General features: G+C 41.2%; 1 protein-coding gene across 5 annotated transcripts in view; it reads right to left on the bottom strand.

Moving 5' to 3' along the window:
• The window catches only part of GRAMD2B (GRAM domain containing 2B), a 67,975-nt gene extending 51,430 nt beyond the window's left edge, over nucleotides 1-16,545 (bottom strand). For 2 of the 5 annotated variants that reach the window (XR_012330837.1, XM_019924319.3), the window contains exon 1: nucleotides 16,283-16,545. Coding sequence is in view for 4 of the 5 variants with exons in the window: in XM_019924319.3 (XP_019779878.1) it covers nucleotides 16,283-16,365 (83 nt within the window). In the remaining variant the exon portion in view is untranslated. The remainder of the gene's footprint in view (nucleotides 1-16,282) is intronic. The other 3 variants (XM_019924320.3, XM_019924322.3, XM_004322240.3) reach the window with 3 other exon arrangements.
• Between the last annotated feature and the right edge of the window lie 291 nt (nucleotides 16,546-16,836).

Below are 16,836 nucleotides of genomic sequence, written 5' to 3'. Positions count from 1 at the left end.
ACTGGAAAATTCGATCCAGTCTCATGATTTTAACTATCACCTATATGCTGACATTTCCCAAATCTGTCTCCCAACTCTGACCTTCTGGGGTCTTTTCTTTTCTTTTTTTAAAATATTTATTTGGTTGGTTGCACCGGGTCTCAGTTGCAGCACACAGGATCTTCGTTGTGGCATGCAGGATGTTTTTTTTTTTTTTTAGTTGCGGCATGCGGGATCTAGTTCCCTGACCAGGGATCGAACCCGGGCCCCCTGCGTCGGGAGCGTGGAGTCTTAACCACTGGACCGCCAGGGAAGTCCTTGGGGTGTTTTCTGACACCAACAACCAATTCTCTGATTCTCCAGATACCAACTGGGTATCCAACAATTCAATTCAATTCTGGCACTAACTACCCAAAGTTAGAGCCAACCTCATAGGTTAAGGGCTTAGTTCCACAAGACTGCCCCCACTTCAGATGTCAGCTGTAAGTCCCAGGCCAAGTGGCTATAAATCAGGGGTTCCCATGACTCCCCCCCATCCCCCATCAGGTTCGATAATTTGTTGAATGGCTCACAGAACTCAGGGAAATGCTTAACCTACATTTACTTCTTTATTATAAAAGACAAGTCAAGAACAGGCAGATGGAAGAGTTGCATAGGGCAGGGTATGCGGGCATGTAGAGCTTCCATGTCCTCTCTGGGTGCACTGCCTTCCTAGCACCTTGGTGTGTTCACCAATCTGGAAGCTCATCAAATCTTACTGTTCAAGAGTTTTTGTAGTACTTAATTCCTTGGTGCCCTCCCCTCCCAGGAGGTTAGGGATGGGGCCAAAAGCTCCCAAGTTCTAATCACTTGGCCTTTTTGGTGACCAGCCCCATCCTGAGGCTGTCTAAGGGTTCTACCCTAAACCATCTCATTAGTATAAACTCAGGTGTGATCAAAAGGGGTCATTATGAATAACAAGAGACAGTCCTTCTTAGCACTCAGGAAATTCCAATTCTAGGAACTCTGTGCCAGGAATTGGGGACAAAGACCAAATATATTTCTTATTACAGTACACACCTCCATCCCAATCTCAATTTTTTTTTTTTTTTTTTTCGCGGTACGCAGGCCTCTCACTGTTGTGGCCTCTCCCATTAAGGAGCACAGGCTCCGGACGCGCAGGCTCAGCGGCCATGGCTCACGAGCCCAGCCGCTCCGCGGCCTGTGGGATCTTCCCGGACCGGGGCACGAACCCGTGTCGCCTGCATCGGCAGGCGGATTCTCAACCACTGCGACACCAGGGAAGCCCCCAATCTCAATTTTTATAAAAGGGAACCCATCATGTTAGACCCTAAGTCTCCTTCTCCTCTATGTTCCATGGCTTAATTAATGGCATCACAATCCATGCAGCTTTCACCTGGAGAGAGAAACTAAGAGTCATTCTACCTTCCTCTCTCTGTCAATGATAATCAATCACCTGGTTCTTCCAATTTTATCCCTTTGACATTTCTCAAACCTATTCTCCCATTTTTCCTACTAAAACAATCTCCTTTGGATTATTTCACAGACAGCGAATCCCTGCTTCCTATTTTGTTCTCCATCCAATCTATCTTAAACCTTGCTACTGGACTCATTTCTGAAACAACTCAAACTTGACTTTATCACATCCCTTCAGTGACTCCCTATGTCTTATAGCTAAGACCAAGCTCCTTCTCATGGCATAAAAGGTCGTCCTCTGTAACCTTCCTCCAATGCATTGCACCTGCTCAGGTACTGCTACTCAATATATAACTTATGTTCTAGTAATATTAGTTCTCCATCATCACCAGGTTGTTTCACATCACTGTGTCTTCATTTAGGCTATTCTTTCTGGATAAAATGACCTCTTTTTTTTTTTTTTTTTGGCTAATTCCTATTCCTCCTTCAAAATTTAGGTATCATCATTTCTTCTAAGAAGACTTTTACTCAATCCCCCCCCGGGCTGGATGCTTCTCCACTATTCTCTTAAAATGCTTGTACATATTCTTATTTATCACAATAGACTGAAATTCATATTTAATGTCATGGTAAGATATTGCTCAAGTTATAGTGAAATATGCTGTAATGTTCTTGAGGGCAAGATCCACGTCTAATACGTCCTAATATCCCTGTAACATACTATAGTGCTTAATAGTAGGTCCTCAAAAAATGTGTTAAATTCCAACCTTTGATATAAATAAAAGTATTTTAAAGACTATAAAGTGCTTTATAAATGCTATAATAATTATTAAGTTGAAGTGGTAAGCTAGTATCCCCGACTTCAAATCTGAGGAAAAGGGCTTTTTATTTTTTTTAATTAATTTTTATTGGAGTATAGTTGCTTTACAATGTTGTGTTAGTTTCTGCTGTACAGCAAAGTGAATCAGTTACATGTATGCTTTTTTTTCTTTTTAACTTTAAACTGTATTCTGTATTCAAATGGAATATGTTTATTTTCATACCTGAAGTATACCAGAGAAACCTGCAATTCCATTGGTAATGAATTTGCTCCCCATTTGTGTTATAGGTTTAAAACTGTTACTTGCTTAGACCTTTCTACTATGAATTGTCCAGAAGGCATTGTGGCCCTGTCACCTGCAGCCAAAGGGCAAAGCAGAGTTGTCCAAATGCAACGTCAATGCTGATATGTATCTAAAAATACGTAAGAGGAGAGTTGAAGTATGTTCCAGTGGCAGTCCCGCCTTAACCAGGTAAAAGTTTACCAAGGGGAAGAAATAAAAGCAAAAATAATAATAATAATAAAAGAGGCCAAACCAAGTCAGAAAGCAAGGATTCTATTCATATTCAAAACACTTTCCTCAGTTTGTTCAGCCTGAAAGAATTCTTTACACAAAGGCTATAGAAGAGCACAGAGAAATAGGGCAGTTTCTTCAAAGACTCATACGCTTCAGGTTGGAAGGGATCTAACAAATCAGGTCATTCAGCCCTCTCTCTTTACAGAGGAGGAAACTGAAGACCAGAGAGAACGACTTCCCTAAAGTTTCAAAGAATCAGTAGTAGAGTCAAAGCCGGAAGTGAAGCAAAGAGAGCCAAGCAAGGAGAATTCTGAATGGGGGATCCAGGTCCTCCTGTGTTCTGCTCTCCTGTCCCAACCGGTCAACAGTTTAGCCACAGACCCCTAAGGGTTCACCAAAAACACGAATTTGGACTTTCAAGTACCCTATCCTTGTTCATCCCTCACCTGGAATAACTTTTCCCTCCAGTTGAGGCGAAATTCTTTCTTACCCATCAGCCTCACTTCAGATATCACCACTTAGCTCAGTTCACCTCAAAAAACGCAGACTGCCTAGAAGGCAGGAGAAGAAGTGAGCCAGAACTCTCCTTACCATGGTGCCCCCAATTCAGTGACTAAGCTGCATCTGGAACATGACCCTCAGTATCTCCCAGGGAGCTGTCTGGAGGTCATGCCCTACACCATTTCTATTAGCATTTGATAATTATTGTGGAATTTTTTATCACACAGTATTTGTGTGTGTGTGTGTGTGTGTGTGTGTGTGTGTGTGTGTGTGTGTGTGTGTGTGTGTGTGTGTCCCACTCTCCTCTCCCCAGTCGGGGAGCTCCTAAAGGGCGTCGCCCACACCTCACTCAGCCATGTGTTCTCAGCATAGAGTATGCGGTTAAGAAACGCTTGCTGAATTACACTGGATTAGAGAAGAGTGGAGATATGTCACAGAGAAGTTACCAAACAATACAGGATTAAAATCAGAAATGAGATATGCTATGCTAATGAATGCATTCCGACCAAAAAGTCAAGAAAAGGGAACAGGAAAATATGCTTGTCTTTAAGTAGGCTCCAGGACTGATCAGGTAGTAGACCAATCAGCTCACAGATATTAACTATCAGATAACACTTAGAATGGGGGAAAAAAAAAAGGAAAGCTTCATTAGCTTCATAGCTAATGGATTGCTATCATATGGGAAAGTCAGGAGTAGTGCCTTGCATATACCAGTGGAAAAGTCCATCTGGTATAAAACTAGGATATGGGGAGGGGACCTGAGAGAAATGTAATTTGTATACAAACGCCCATAGTGTGTAATGAAATGGAACAAAGAACAAGATGATTGTGATAGCTGAACCTTCAGTTACTTCACTGCTTAAACTCATGGAAATTTTTTTCACAAATTGTTTTCTGGGACTTCCCTGATGGTGCAGTGGTTAAGAATCCATCTGCCAATGCAGGAGACACGGGCTTGAGCCCTGATCCGGGAAGATCCCACATGCCGCGGAGCAATTAAGCCCATGTGCCACAACTACTGAGCCAACGTGCCACAGCTACTGAAGCCTGTGCACCTAGAGCCCGTGCTCTGCAACAAGAGAAGCCACTGCAATGAGAAGCCCACGCATCACAACGAAGTGTAGCCCCTGCTCGCTGCAACTGGAGAAAGCCCACGTGCAGCAACGAAGACCCAACACAGCCAAAATAAATTAATTAATTAATAAACTCCTACCCCCAACATCTTCTTAAAAAAAAAAAGTTGCGCAGCTTGGAGTTGTCTGTCGTGCACTAGTGTCCCATGGTTATAGTTAGAAGAGCAGGAATCTCCTGCTGATGCTTAATAGCTTGAGGAGAAGGTCTTTTTTCCTGCTAACCAGGTAAGCAGTCTGAGGAGAGCATGGGCATCGTTTCTGTGTTTGTGGGTATCCTGGTCGGGGTAAGATTGGGACTTACATAAGATTCCTCTTGGGACATCCTTAATGTTTATTAGCTTCTAACTAGTGTTGTAAGCCCAATGGCAGAATTTGTGCAGATCTCAGTTCTTCTGTTCATGGCTTTTTATTCACTGTGACTAATAAGCTTCCTAATGAATCCTGGCCAGACTTAAAAAAAAAAAAAAAGAATGAGCTCCAGGCTCTGAAAGTACCCCGCAAGAAGAATTTCAAGAAGATTTCGTGCAACTGCAGCATTTTTGGAAAAGTTCTTGGGTCCCTTAGGTGACTACTTTAAAAAACAACAACAACAACGTTCGTTTTTAGAAACAAAATTGGTCACATTACTTTACAGAAACACTCTGTACTTGTGCAAAGAAGAACCCAGCCACGTTTTTTAAAAATTGGAATCCATGAGTGACTGCTGTGCAAATCACCATGTAACGCTGCAATTGAAACAAAGTTCCCTATGGTCAGGTCTGAGCACAGATGAAGACAAAAGTATCCAGAAAGGCACCTGTGTCTGACAGTACACAGAGAAAGCACCAGTGCCCAACTGGTAGCTAAAGGTGCTCTCTCTACTCTGTCCTCTATAGATCATTAGAAATCCTTTCAATGTAAGAACTGTAGAAAGAAATGAAACGAGTCTCGGTTTTATAGTTGAGAAAGCAGACCTATAAAAGTTAAGAGACCTATGCAGGGATGCATAGACACCTAATGGGAGCCACTCTGCCTTCTTCATCTTTGCTCTTCCCAAGTGAGGTTATACAATTAATCATTTTAGGAGGCTGGTTCAGATTAGACTGCCTGCCTTTGAATTCTGGCTCCAACACTTCAACAGCTGTTATAAACTTGGGCAAGTCACTGTGTCTGTTATGCACAAAACGTGACAATAACTGTAACCACCTCATTCCATGTATATATTTAAAACTTTGAACAATGGTTGAGCATGTAACAATGATATTGTAACTACCTCATTCCATGTATATATTTAAAACTTTGAACAATGGTTAAGCATGTAACAATGATATTACCTCATCTCATCTAAATATATCAACTGCTATATTTGATATGTTTTCCGAAGCTACCTGGTGTGATACATTTTCTGGAGCTACCTAGTTTCTTCTTTGAAAGAAGATCAAATCTCTAAATAAAATATTCCTTTCCTCTACTCTGTTTTTCTTATGGGCAAAGGCCTCCTCTTCACCTTGGTGACTGCCATGACACTCAGCATGGTGCCCAGTACAGAGAACTACTTACTAAGTGTCAGCTGACACACGAGCCAATCTCTCTGGTCCTAATCAACTGTTAAATATTGCCTTTCTCCCAGCTCATAAGCCATTTATTATTCTCTCATCGCAGGTTCCGATGACAGGTGTGACATTTTGTGATTTCAGAATTTGAGTTTAGAAAATGTGTTGTGATTCTTTGTAAAAATTTCAGAAAAGATTCTGATCAAATCAAGAACAAGTATAAGAAATCTACCAACTTCACATCAAAACTAGTCCAACTTTAGAAGAGAGGAAGGGAAAGAGGGAGGGAAAAAATATTCTTGACAGTTTGTACGGGCTCTCAGAGGACTACATTATTTGTTATACACAGCATCCAGCACAACATTTACATTGTTAGGATCCAATGAGGAACTATTTTCTAATGAATTATAGAAACAGTACAGCGATAATAAAAGTTGTCATGATGAAGAGTTTTTCTTCACCGTTGACATATGGCAACTCAACTCACAATACAGCTTTTACAGCACTACACGCTAGGGGTTTCAAAATAATTTGTAGGATCACAAGATAACTGTTTTCAGATAAGAATCCTTAACAGTAAAAGACACAAAAATTAGAGTATTTCTGAGGTTCTTCCCAGTTTTAAACTCATTGCACAGGATGGAAGACATAATTTGAAAAGTCTAGAAGATGACAACTATGGATATAATCATAAGCCTGACATATATGGACTTAAAGAAAACACCAACGTTTATATACAGCAGCATCTCCACTGGGGAAGAAGAGGCACGTCAGCCACCCAGCTCAGTGCCTGAGATTTCAGTGACAGGACACAGAAGAGCACAGGGAGAGGTGAGGAGGACCATCCGCCAGGAGAGAAGGGGGAGATCACATAGGTTAATGGTGAAGTAGCATTTTTTTTCTTCATCTTTTCAATATGACTCAATCTTCTCCCCTCTCTTTCGAACTTTCTTCTATTCTCCCCCCATCTCCTTACTCCTTGTCTCCAATGTCACATTTCCGTTTCTCCATTTCGGTCTCTGCTCTTCTTAAACAGGTCTCATCACTACTGTGACTTCTATCTAGTTGTTCACAGGGTGGCCCACATTTATTGCTGCCTCATCTGACTGGGGGCCTGTCTAGGATCATCCGGTTGGACAGGGGCACAGAAGAGATTAGAAGATGAACGGGTAACTTGAGGATGGGCCAGTCAGACAGCAACCCTTCTTTCTAACGCTCTGAGTCCACCTGGCTAAGGTCACTTAAGAAACCTCTGTTCCGATGGATTTATTTATTCATCAATATTAAAACTGTGTAGGTCAACTTATTGGTAGATAATTCTTCTGCAAAGAAGTCTGGGAAAACAGTGGCTTATGGGAATAAAGTCCACCCTTTATCGAGCTCTCCTACAGTGTGCAGTCCAGATACTGTAGGATCACACTTAATCTTCCTGACCTCACAAGGTGCTTCATTGTGCCAAGTCCAACACACTTAGAGGCATATTGGAAGGTGGAGGTTCTAAGGAAAAATAAAACAACAAAAAACTTGACTCTGGCCTTAAATGACAAGACCGTAAGAACAAAACCCAAATCCCTGGCAAGTGGTTACCCCTGAGACAAGGAACTGTCAGGTGGGAGATGAGAAGAAGACCTTCCTTTTTCATTTTGTACCTATCTATGTTGTTTTAATTTTCTAGCCTTTAAAATATGTCAGCACAGATAGGGGAAGATTACAGTCTCATTTAAAATTTTCTTCTTTGTATTACTGTCATTAAAAAAAAAAACAGTAACAAATGTTACATGCAAAATTTTAAGAGCTTGTAAAAACAGTACCCAAGTATGACAGTCTGAGTTATCTTTAACACTGCAGTTTGAGGGAGTTTTCAAAACCCTAAGTATGAATTTCACTCAGTCAACAATTCAACAGATATCTGTTATGTTCTAAAGTGTAAGGTACTGACCTATCTTTAAGGTGTTTGCAATCTTATTTCCCTGCTATGTGAAAGAACTTTCTCTTAAATCTACACCACGGGCCCTCATGCATTGCTGGTGAGCATGTAAAAGGGTGTAGCTGCTTTGGAAAAGTTTGCCAGTTCCTCAAAAAGTTAAACATAGAATTACCATATGACCCAGCAATCCCATTTCTAGGTATATGCTCAAGAGAAATGAAAACATCTGCCCATACAAAGACTTGCACACAAATATTCATAGCAGCATTATTCATCGTAATCAGCAAGTGGAGACAACCTAAATGTTCATGAACAAGTGAACAGACAGACAAAATGTGGTCTATCCGCAAAAAGACAACCCTCAGAATAGGAGAAAATATTTGCAGATGAAGCAACTGACAAAGGATTAATCTCCAAAATTTACAAGCAGCTCATGCAGCTTCATATCAAAACAACAAACAACACAATCCAAAAATGGGCAGAAGACCTAAACAGACATTTCTCCAGAGAAGATATACAGATTGCCAACAAACACATAAAAGGATGCTCAACATCACTAATCATTAGAGAAATGCAAATCAAAACTACAATGAGATATCATCTCACACTGGTCAGAATGGCCATCATCAAAAAATCTACAAACAATAAATGCTGGAGAGGGTGTGGAGAAAAGGGAACCCTCTTGCACTGTTGGTGGGAATGTGAATTGGTACAGCCACTATGGAGAACAGTATGCAGGTTCCTTAAAAAAACTACAAATAGAACTACCATACGACGCAGCAATCCCACTACCGGGCATATACCCTGAGAAAACCATAATTCAAAGAGTCATGTACCAAAATGTTCATTGCAGCTCTATTTACAATAGCCAGGACATGGAAGCAACCTAAGTGTTCATCAACAGATGAATGGATAAAGAAGATGTGGCACATATATACAATGGAATATTACTCAGCCATAAAAAGGAATGAAATTCAGTTATTTGTAGAGATGTGGATGGACCTAGAGTCTGTCACACAGAGTGAAGTAAGTCAGAAAAAGAAAAACCAATACCGTATGCTAACACATATATACGAAATCTCAAAAAAAAAAAAAGGTCATGAAGAACCTACGGGCAAGACGGGAATAAAGACACAGACCTACTAGAGAATGGACTTGAGGATATGGGGAGGGGGAAGGGTAAGCTGTGACAAAGTGAGACAGTGGCATGGACATATATACACTACCAAATGTAAAATAGATAGCTAGTGGGAAGCAGCTGCATAGCATAGGGAGATCAGCTAGGTGCTTTGTGAGCACCTAGAGGGGTGGGATAGGGAGGGTGGGAGGGAGGCAAACGCAAGAGGGAAGAGATATGGGGATATATGTATATGTATAACTGATTCACTTTGTTATAAAGCAGAAACTAACACACCATCGTAAAGCAATTATACACCAATAAAGATGTTAAAAAATAAATAAATAAAAAATAAACCTATGGGAATAAAAAAAAAGTGGTCTATCCGTATAGTGGAATACTATTCAGCAATGAAAAGGAATGAACCACTGGTATATGCTACTTCATGGATGAACCTCAAAAACATGATGGTAAGTGAAAGAAGACAGATACAAGAGACTGCATATTATATATGATTCCATTTATATGACATGCCCAGAAAAGAGAAATTTACAGAGATAGAAAACAGATTAGTGACTACCTGGGGCTGGGGTAGGGGGTGAATTTTGACTCTTTTGGTTAAGTACATTTTATGTCATACTAATGGGAATTAGTGTAAATGGGCCCAAGGGATCATAATGGAGGGAGGATGTGAAAATGTTCTAAAACTGGGTATGGTAACGCTGCACCACTCAGTAATGTTACTCAAAGTCATTGAATTGTACATTTGAAATGGGTAAATTTTATGATATGTAAAATATGTCTCAATAAGCCTGTTAAGAATAATCTGCCTCTTGGGACATCATGTCCCATCATGAATGTGGGAACCTCTGACACACATGGAATGACCAACGAGAACATATCAACTAGTTTACCTTAGGGAATGGAGTTTAAGTTGGTTCTGCTTCTCTCCTAAGGGTATATGATCAAGTTTAAGAGCATGGATAAAAACACGCTCTTTTCTTTAAGAAGGAAGAACAGTCATTCAGGTGGCTGTGGAGGAGTCTGTCTCCAGGACCTGTGCTTTATGCCACTTGGAAATGTGTGAAATGCCTAAAGCTGGGCATTTAAAGAACTAGAAAGATGTTGAAGGGGAGGTCTACTGAAGTTCAGCAAATGGAAACAACTCAGCAGTTTAAAGTTGAGGAGCCATGAAAGAAAAGCTCAGCGCCAGGATGTAGGATGTAGAAATCAATGGATCGGAGATAAAAGCACTGGACGACAGATGTGAGAACACCAAATCAGTAAGCAACATTTAAATAAGCTGGTAGGTCACTAAAGAGTTATGGCATGAGATCCTTTCAGCATAAACTAAAAACCAAGATGCCATGTTGGATTCATGGAAATGCACAGCGGCTGTCAAAGTGCCCTGTAGGTGTCGCTGATGCAACAGAGGCTCACTTAATAGGACACTGGTGCCTGCGACTGTTAAGAGTTACTAGGCCTTTTGAATTTTGACTATTTTGTTTAATTATACTTTCTTTTTTTTGTTTTTTAAATTAATTTTTATTCGAGTATGGTTGCTTTACAATGTTGCGTTAGCCTCCACTGCACAACAAAATGAATCAGCCATACACATACAGATATCCCCTCCCTCCTGGACTTCCCTCCCATTTAGGTTACCACAGTCCCAGACCTTCAACAGTGAGGACCACCACAGCTATGGCTTATGGAGCGCTGACCATGTCAGGCACTAGGTGAAGTGAATTTCTGACATTTCGCATTGAAACTTCAAGGCAAGCCTAATCAAAACATCTGGCTTAATTAAATTTAGTTATTTATTTATTTCTTGGCTGCGCTGCACAGCTTGCAGGATGTTAGTTCCACGACCAGGGACTGAACCTGCGCCCTCGGTAGAGAAAGCGTGGAGTCCCAACCACTGGATGGCCAGGGAGTTCCCACAGCTGACTTTATTATTCTTTACAGATAATGAAGCTTGGAGGTGCTAAGCAACTCACCAGGGTCAAACTTCTAGGAGACAGGAAAGTCAGACTTCAGATCCTAGTTTCCTAGAGCCAGCATTCTTAACCTCTTTCTGTACTGCCTTGACAAATCAGCAATTTCCAATGATATTAACATTGAGCCATGGAGCTGATTTGGTTCATTAAATTTCTTTTCAAAACATTTAAAACCAGAACACTATTTTTCTCCATCCTTTCAAACTCCTCGATTGTTTTACCTTAATATAATTTTAATATTTTCTAATGCTGTAATTTTTTCTTCTTATCTCAAAGTTTATATTAAAAAGTATGCTGGTTGGGGGCTTCCCTGGTGGCGCCGTGGTTGAGAGTTCGCCTGCCGATGCAGGGGACACGGGTTCATGCCCGGATCCGGGAAGATCCCACATGCCGTGGAGCGGCTGGGCCCGTGAGCCATGGCCGCTGAGCCTGCGCGTCCGGAGCCTGTGCTCCGCAACGGGAGAGGCCACAACAGTGAGAGGCCCGCGTACCGCCAAAAAAAAAAAAAAAGTATGCTGGGTAATCTGTCAGAGTTGGTGAGCTGGAAATTAGAATTAAAGAAGAAAAATAATATACAAACACACATATGGAAAGATATATAATATATAGATAATTTACAGAGATTTTTCTTGCTAAATAGTCACTTTCAATGTTTGGACTTCAGCAAGCACTAAGAAGTCGAGCTATACTCAATAATTATTCATCTTTGCTCCTCTTGCTTCCAATGCAAGATCAGTCCCCAACTGCAACTCTTATTCTGTTTGTCAAGTACCCACAATATGCACAAGACTAAGGTAATTTATTTTTGCTTGAATTCACTCTTTAAAGTCAAAATATGTGCCCCAAATCATTATTATTTCTTGATAATCCCAGAGAACTTCCTTTTAAGGTAAACTGCTTATATTGCATACATCCACCCTCTCTTTCTCCACACATATGAAATTGAACAAATTTCTAGAATTCTTACATCCCAAATTATTAAATTTTTAAATTCAAACTGCATTACAAGTGTATGTGGCATGTGATATAATTCATTATTTGAAATATGAATCAACTGCCCAGAAGTATTATCAGTATTAGTTTTAGATACTTTTTGAAATTCATTAAAAGTAACGAGGCCATTACTAAATAAGATCCGCCAGAGACTTTAAGAAATAAGTGTATCTAACAAAATGTGTGTCAAAAAAGTTAGGCTATGTTAGAAATATCTATGCAACGTGAACACAAAATTAAGAAAGAAAAAGATAAAGTAGGGAAAAACTAGGATCTCGAAAGGAAATATGCAGCTAGAACTACCAATTCTTGGTTAAAAAAAAGGGGGGCTGTTATTTTTAAATTGAATATGTATTTTGGTGGTGAGTAAATGGGCAGTCTCACTTCCAGCACAAAGATGAATAAATAAGTCACAGTTCTTGGGCAAGTAAATGTACCTAAAAATTCTACTGCTACTTACACCACCATGAGTAAACTTTAAAGTAAACATCAAAGATTCTTGTGATACAATAAAAAAAAAAATTCTACTGCTACTGACAGATAATTTGATTTGAGAGTATAACTTCCCCTGAGGTCGTCAAACTGAAAGTCAGCTGTAAGCATATTATATACCTTAATCAGCGGGGGATGGGATCCCAGCCTCCACAGCTCACCAACACATAGTTATTGAAAGTGATTATTTGCTGAGTCCTTTGAGAAATTCAATAAGAAAAAACGTGATTGGAGTTTGCAATCTATTTGGGGACAGTTAACTAATGTACACTGGACTACTGTGTGAGTATATGTTAATAACTTAGAGCAGTATTTCGTACACACTGAACGTTACATAAACATTAACTGTTAATATATAGTAATAGTAGTAGCGGTGAACTTCTCTGGGCTGACCACATACATACAGGGTGAGCGCTGGTAAGAAAGAGGAGAGTATGGCCAGTGATTAGGAGAGGCTTTAAATGAAGGAAAGCTCAAGTTGATTTACAGAAGTATCTTAAGAGAGACAAGAGAGGGCACTGCTTGAGCAAAGTAATAGAGAGCTGAGGAGGGAAGAATGAGGGAATCTGATTCAGTACTACGTTTGGCACACATGTTCCTTATTCTTCTGCATTATCGCCTCTGAATTACAGTGCTGCTAGCGTGGCTGGCTACAGAGGCTGTGCAAGCTGACCAGGATTAGGAAATGAGGTTGAAATGGTCTATGTGTGTCCAGCTCATTACGGGTCTTAGATTCTTGGCAGAGGAGGCTGTTTTTGAAGACTAGGTTACTGAGGGCCATCATAGATTCTAGAGCATAGGAGGAGGGATAAAGATTCAAGGTCAAGCTCTAGAGTTAGGAGTCCTGGACTTGAATTTGAGCTGTTCTCTTATTAACTGTGTCTCTGCCTGGCTAGTTACTTAACCTCTCAGAATCAGTGTTCTTACTTGTAAAATGGAGATAACGATAGTATCGACTGGATTCTGTATGACAATGAATAAGTGTTGAGCATACAGCCTGTCACATAGCAAGCATTCTCCATAATTGGCAGCCATTATTAATTAAGAGGCTAAGGTCCTAGGTGATGAGGCCCATGTGGGTGAAGTTACAGAAGCAGAGAATGGGGAGGAGCAAGCCGTTCTAACACTCTTGAAGAAAATGTCCCTTGGGACACTTAGCCTTCAACAACTTTGAGCTTAGTGATGATTAATCTAAGATGAAATTCAAAACAGACAAGTTAGACTGGGTTTCCAAGCATAAAAATTTTGCTACTCAACATGATTTCAAATATGGAATTATCACACCAATATATCATTGTGAAAATGTATCTACCTGTGTCTTTAAATTACTTTTATTCTGTTACCAGAGCAGGAGTTTAAGAGCTCAGAAAAAAAGAGGGTCTAAAATCTTAGATTGAATCAGAAGTGACTTTAGTAGGCCTGGGAATTAACACTTTGCGGGGGAAAAACCAAAGACTCAATAAACCAAAGACTGCCAAATGGGTACATATCCTAACTGTGGAGAAGATTCAGTTATAGGCCAAACTTTTTATAATATCTTGTTTGTGTATTTAATGTGGCAATGGCCACCATCGTCCCTTGAAGTACTGTAACATACATACATGGCTCCCCTCAACAGTGCTCTTGGAGTTACAGAAAGACGGATACCAAATCACATTCATTCTTGTATTGCCCACCATTATTGAACAAATAGTAGGTATTCCCATTTGTAGAACTGAAATGAATTTGTGAAACTGAATGTTCCAAATGAAGGGCTGGCTGTTCGGGGCCTTGAGCTTCAAGGTGGTTGTGTATCTTCTACATAATTATGTTCTCAACATCTAAAGAATTTTAATTTAACAAAATTAGTCTAATGCTATGGCAGATGTTTTCAATCAATCAGAATGCTCTCCTTGACTGAGTATCTTGAGGACTGGGAGGGAATGTGAAGATTTAAAACTTAACAGCTGTTGGGTGGGCTTGAATCATTCTGCTTTGTGTAGCTGAAAATAATAAATAGTGCCTCTGGATGAGTTCTTATCCAGGAGTTTAGAGTCCTGGGTTCCAGTCCTGCCAGTGCCACTTACCACTCCTGTCACCTCAAACATCTATGAAATGGTGACCAGACTAGCCACAACGCCTCTTCTTCAGGGAGGTAAAGCTTATAAAAGAATGGTTAAGGAAATACATGTCATTTGCTGGTTCATCTTTTTCTTGGGCTTGAATTATTAGTATAAAGTAAGGATGTTATTTCTGGGTAAGGAAACAAGAACATTTTGTGAGAGTTATACCTAGAGCAATTTTTCCTCAATCATCTCTTTTCAGTCAGTAAAGTGCAAAGAACATGAGCTGAAGTAGCCAAGGAAAGCAGACACTTGAAGAGAATATGACCAAAGCCTTTGAAACCACAATTCAAAGCAGCTAATAAAAGCTATTCTTTTTCTAAAAGGTCGGCCCAAACTTCAATAAATGGGTGGAATATACTTTTACCAACACAAGTCTTTATGTGGAACCAGGCTGTGTTCTTAAAAATGAGTAAATGCTGGGCTTCCCTGGTGGCGCAGTGGTTGAGAGTCCGCCTGCTGATGCAGGGGACGTGGGTTCGTGTCCCGGTCTGGGAAGATCCCGCATGCCGCGGAGCGGCTGGGCCCGTGGGCCATGGCCGCTGGGCCTGCGCGTCCGGAGCCTGTGCTCCGCAACGGGAGAGGCCGCAGCAGTTAGAGGCCCGCGTACCGAAAAAAAAAAAAAAAAATGAGTAAATGCTGAAATAATGAATGATGAGGATTGAATTTTTTAAATCTTTTTTGGGGATTGAATCTTTACTATTAAAAAAGTCTGTCATCTTTTTTATACTAGTAGCAATAAAGCATTTTAGATACCCAACAGCTTGGTACCATAAAAATTAAAATTGGGCTTATTTAGATATTTACCTTACTCTCACTTAATGTTATAGTGATATAGAAAATGACCAAACACTTAAAGATTCTTTTCTTTTTTAAAAGAAAAGTTTGGGAATAACAATCACATAAATAACCATACTTCTGGATTTTAAAAAGTACGTAAGATAAATAAATTTCATTACAGGAAGCTAATCCTTGTGATCAAATATTTGAGTTTTCAGCTTCTTAAACCAGAAGAGTTTATAGGTCAAACAATGTGCAAATCCTATTACGCACATGAATCTTTTGGGAGGATAGTCACAACCCAATATCTGATGTTTTATTTTATGTTCACTATGCTCCCTCACCCCACTCCCACACCCTCCCTCAAAAAAAAAAAAAAAGCGTATAACAAGTTTGTGTTAAGTACTCAACAAAGGCAGGCAGTCTTTGAGGGGGAAAGATAAAGCGTATTTCATATTTTCCACTACTTTTCCTCTCTCGTGAGGGGAAACAGTGAAGGGGATGGGGGGAAAAAAACACCCTCACGCTCCGAATCGAACGACAAAATACGCATCTTTGTGAAGCTAGTGACCAGACGACATCTACGGGACAGCTGCATCTTCACACAAGTCATTAAGATGTAAGACAGTTAGAATAAATGTTAAGCGCTGCTTCTTGATGTGGCTTGGAGCTCTTAAGAGTCGCCCCAGACCTCCCTTGGGATTTATAAAACACCGGTCGTGCTCTCGGCTCAAATAATTCCCATCCCCACCGGACTGCAAGCTGCAGTGCGTTTCTGAAACGCCGCCGTGCCTTTTCTCTACTACAGAATCGGGGGCAAAAAAGAGACCGGGCGCCACAGGAAGAGTTCAAGCCACAATTCTGTCCACGTTAAAAGTTCCAGAAAACCGTTCCCATTCCCAACTCTTCCCTGGCAGAGAAGTTCGGGCAGCGCGCGTTCTACCGCCGCGGCTGGGATCCAGCGGAGGGTACTTACTGGGCTGAGCCAATTTTGCTCTCTCTCTTCCCGAGCACTTTGGCAGGCTTTGTGTCGTCCACATCTTGCTGTAGTTCAGTCATCAGGGCCGCGTCTGGAGGGCACCTTCAGACAGTCTCCTCCTCCCGCTTCCCCGACTCCCACCGTCCGGGGCGCAGGCCCAGCGAACCCGCCGCGCCCTCCCTTGCGCCCTGGGCCGCTCGGCGCATCCGGGCCGGCCCTGCCGGGAGCCGCCAACCTGGACACGTTCGAGCCGGCGCGATTGGTCCGAGCTGGCGGGGCAGAGCTGGGAGGGAGGGAAGGGGTGGGTCGAAGCGAAGTGACAACCTCTTTCTCCAACCCAGGAGGCGGAGGAAGAGAAAAAGGAAACCTGTTGAACTAGTCTTGCGGGCAGAGGAAGCTAATTGGCCAAGCAGGTGAAACATATGCCTAACCCGGCGCCGTATAAGTAGCCTCCTGGTAAACTGGGCTTTTTTTTTTACCCCGACTGTAAATATGGGGTATGAAAAATGGGCGGCCGGCTGTAGATGCTGGAAACGGCAGGACTGAGTGAG

The sequence above is a fragment of the Tursiops truncatus genome, chromosome 3, assembly GCF_011762595.2.
Source record: "Tursiops truncatus isolate mTurTru1 chromosome 3, mTurTru1.mat.Y, whole genome shotgun sequence".
In the NCBI taxonomy this organism is placed as follows: Eukaryota; Metazoa; Chordata; class Mammalia; order Artiodactyla; family Delphinidae; genus Tursiops; species Tursiops truncatus.
Note: the sequence above shows the minus strand (reverse complement) of the source record. Positions and strands in the feature narration are given on the sequence as shown.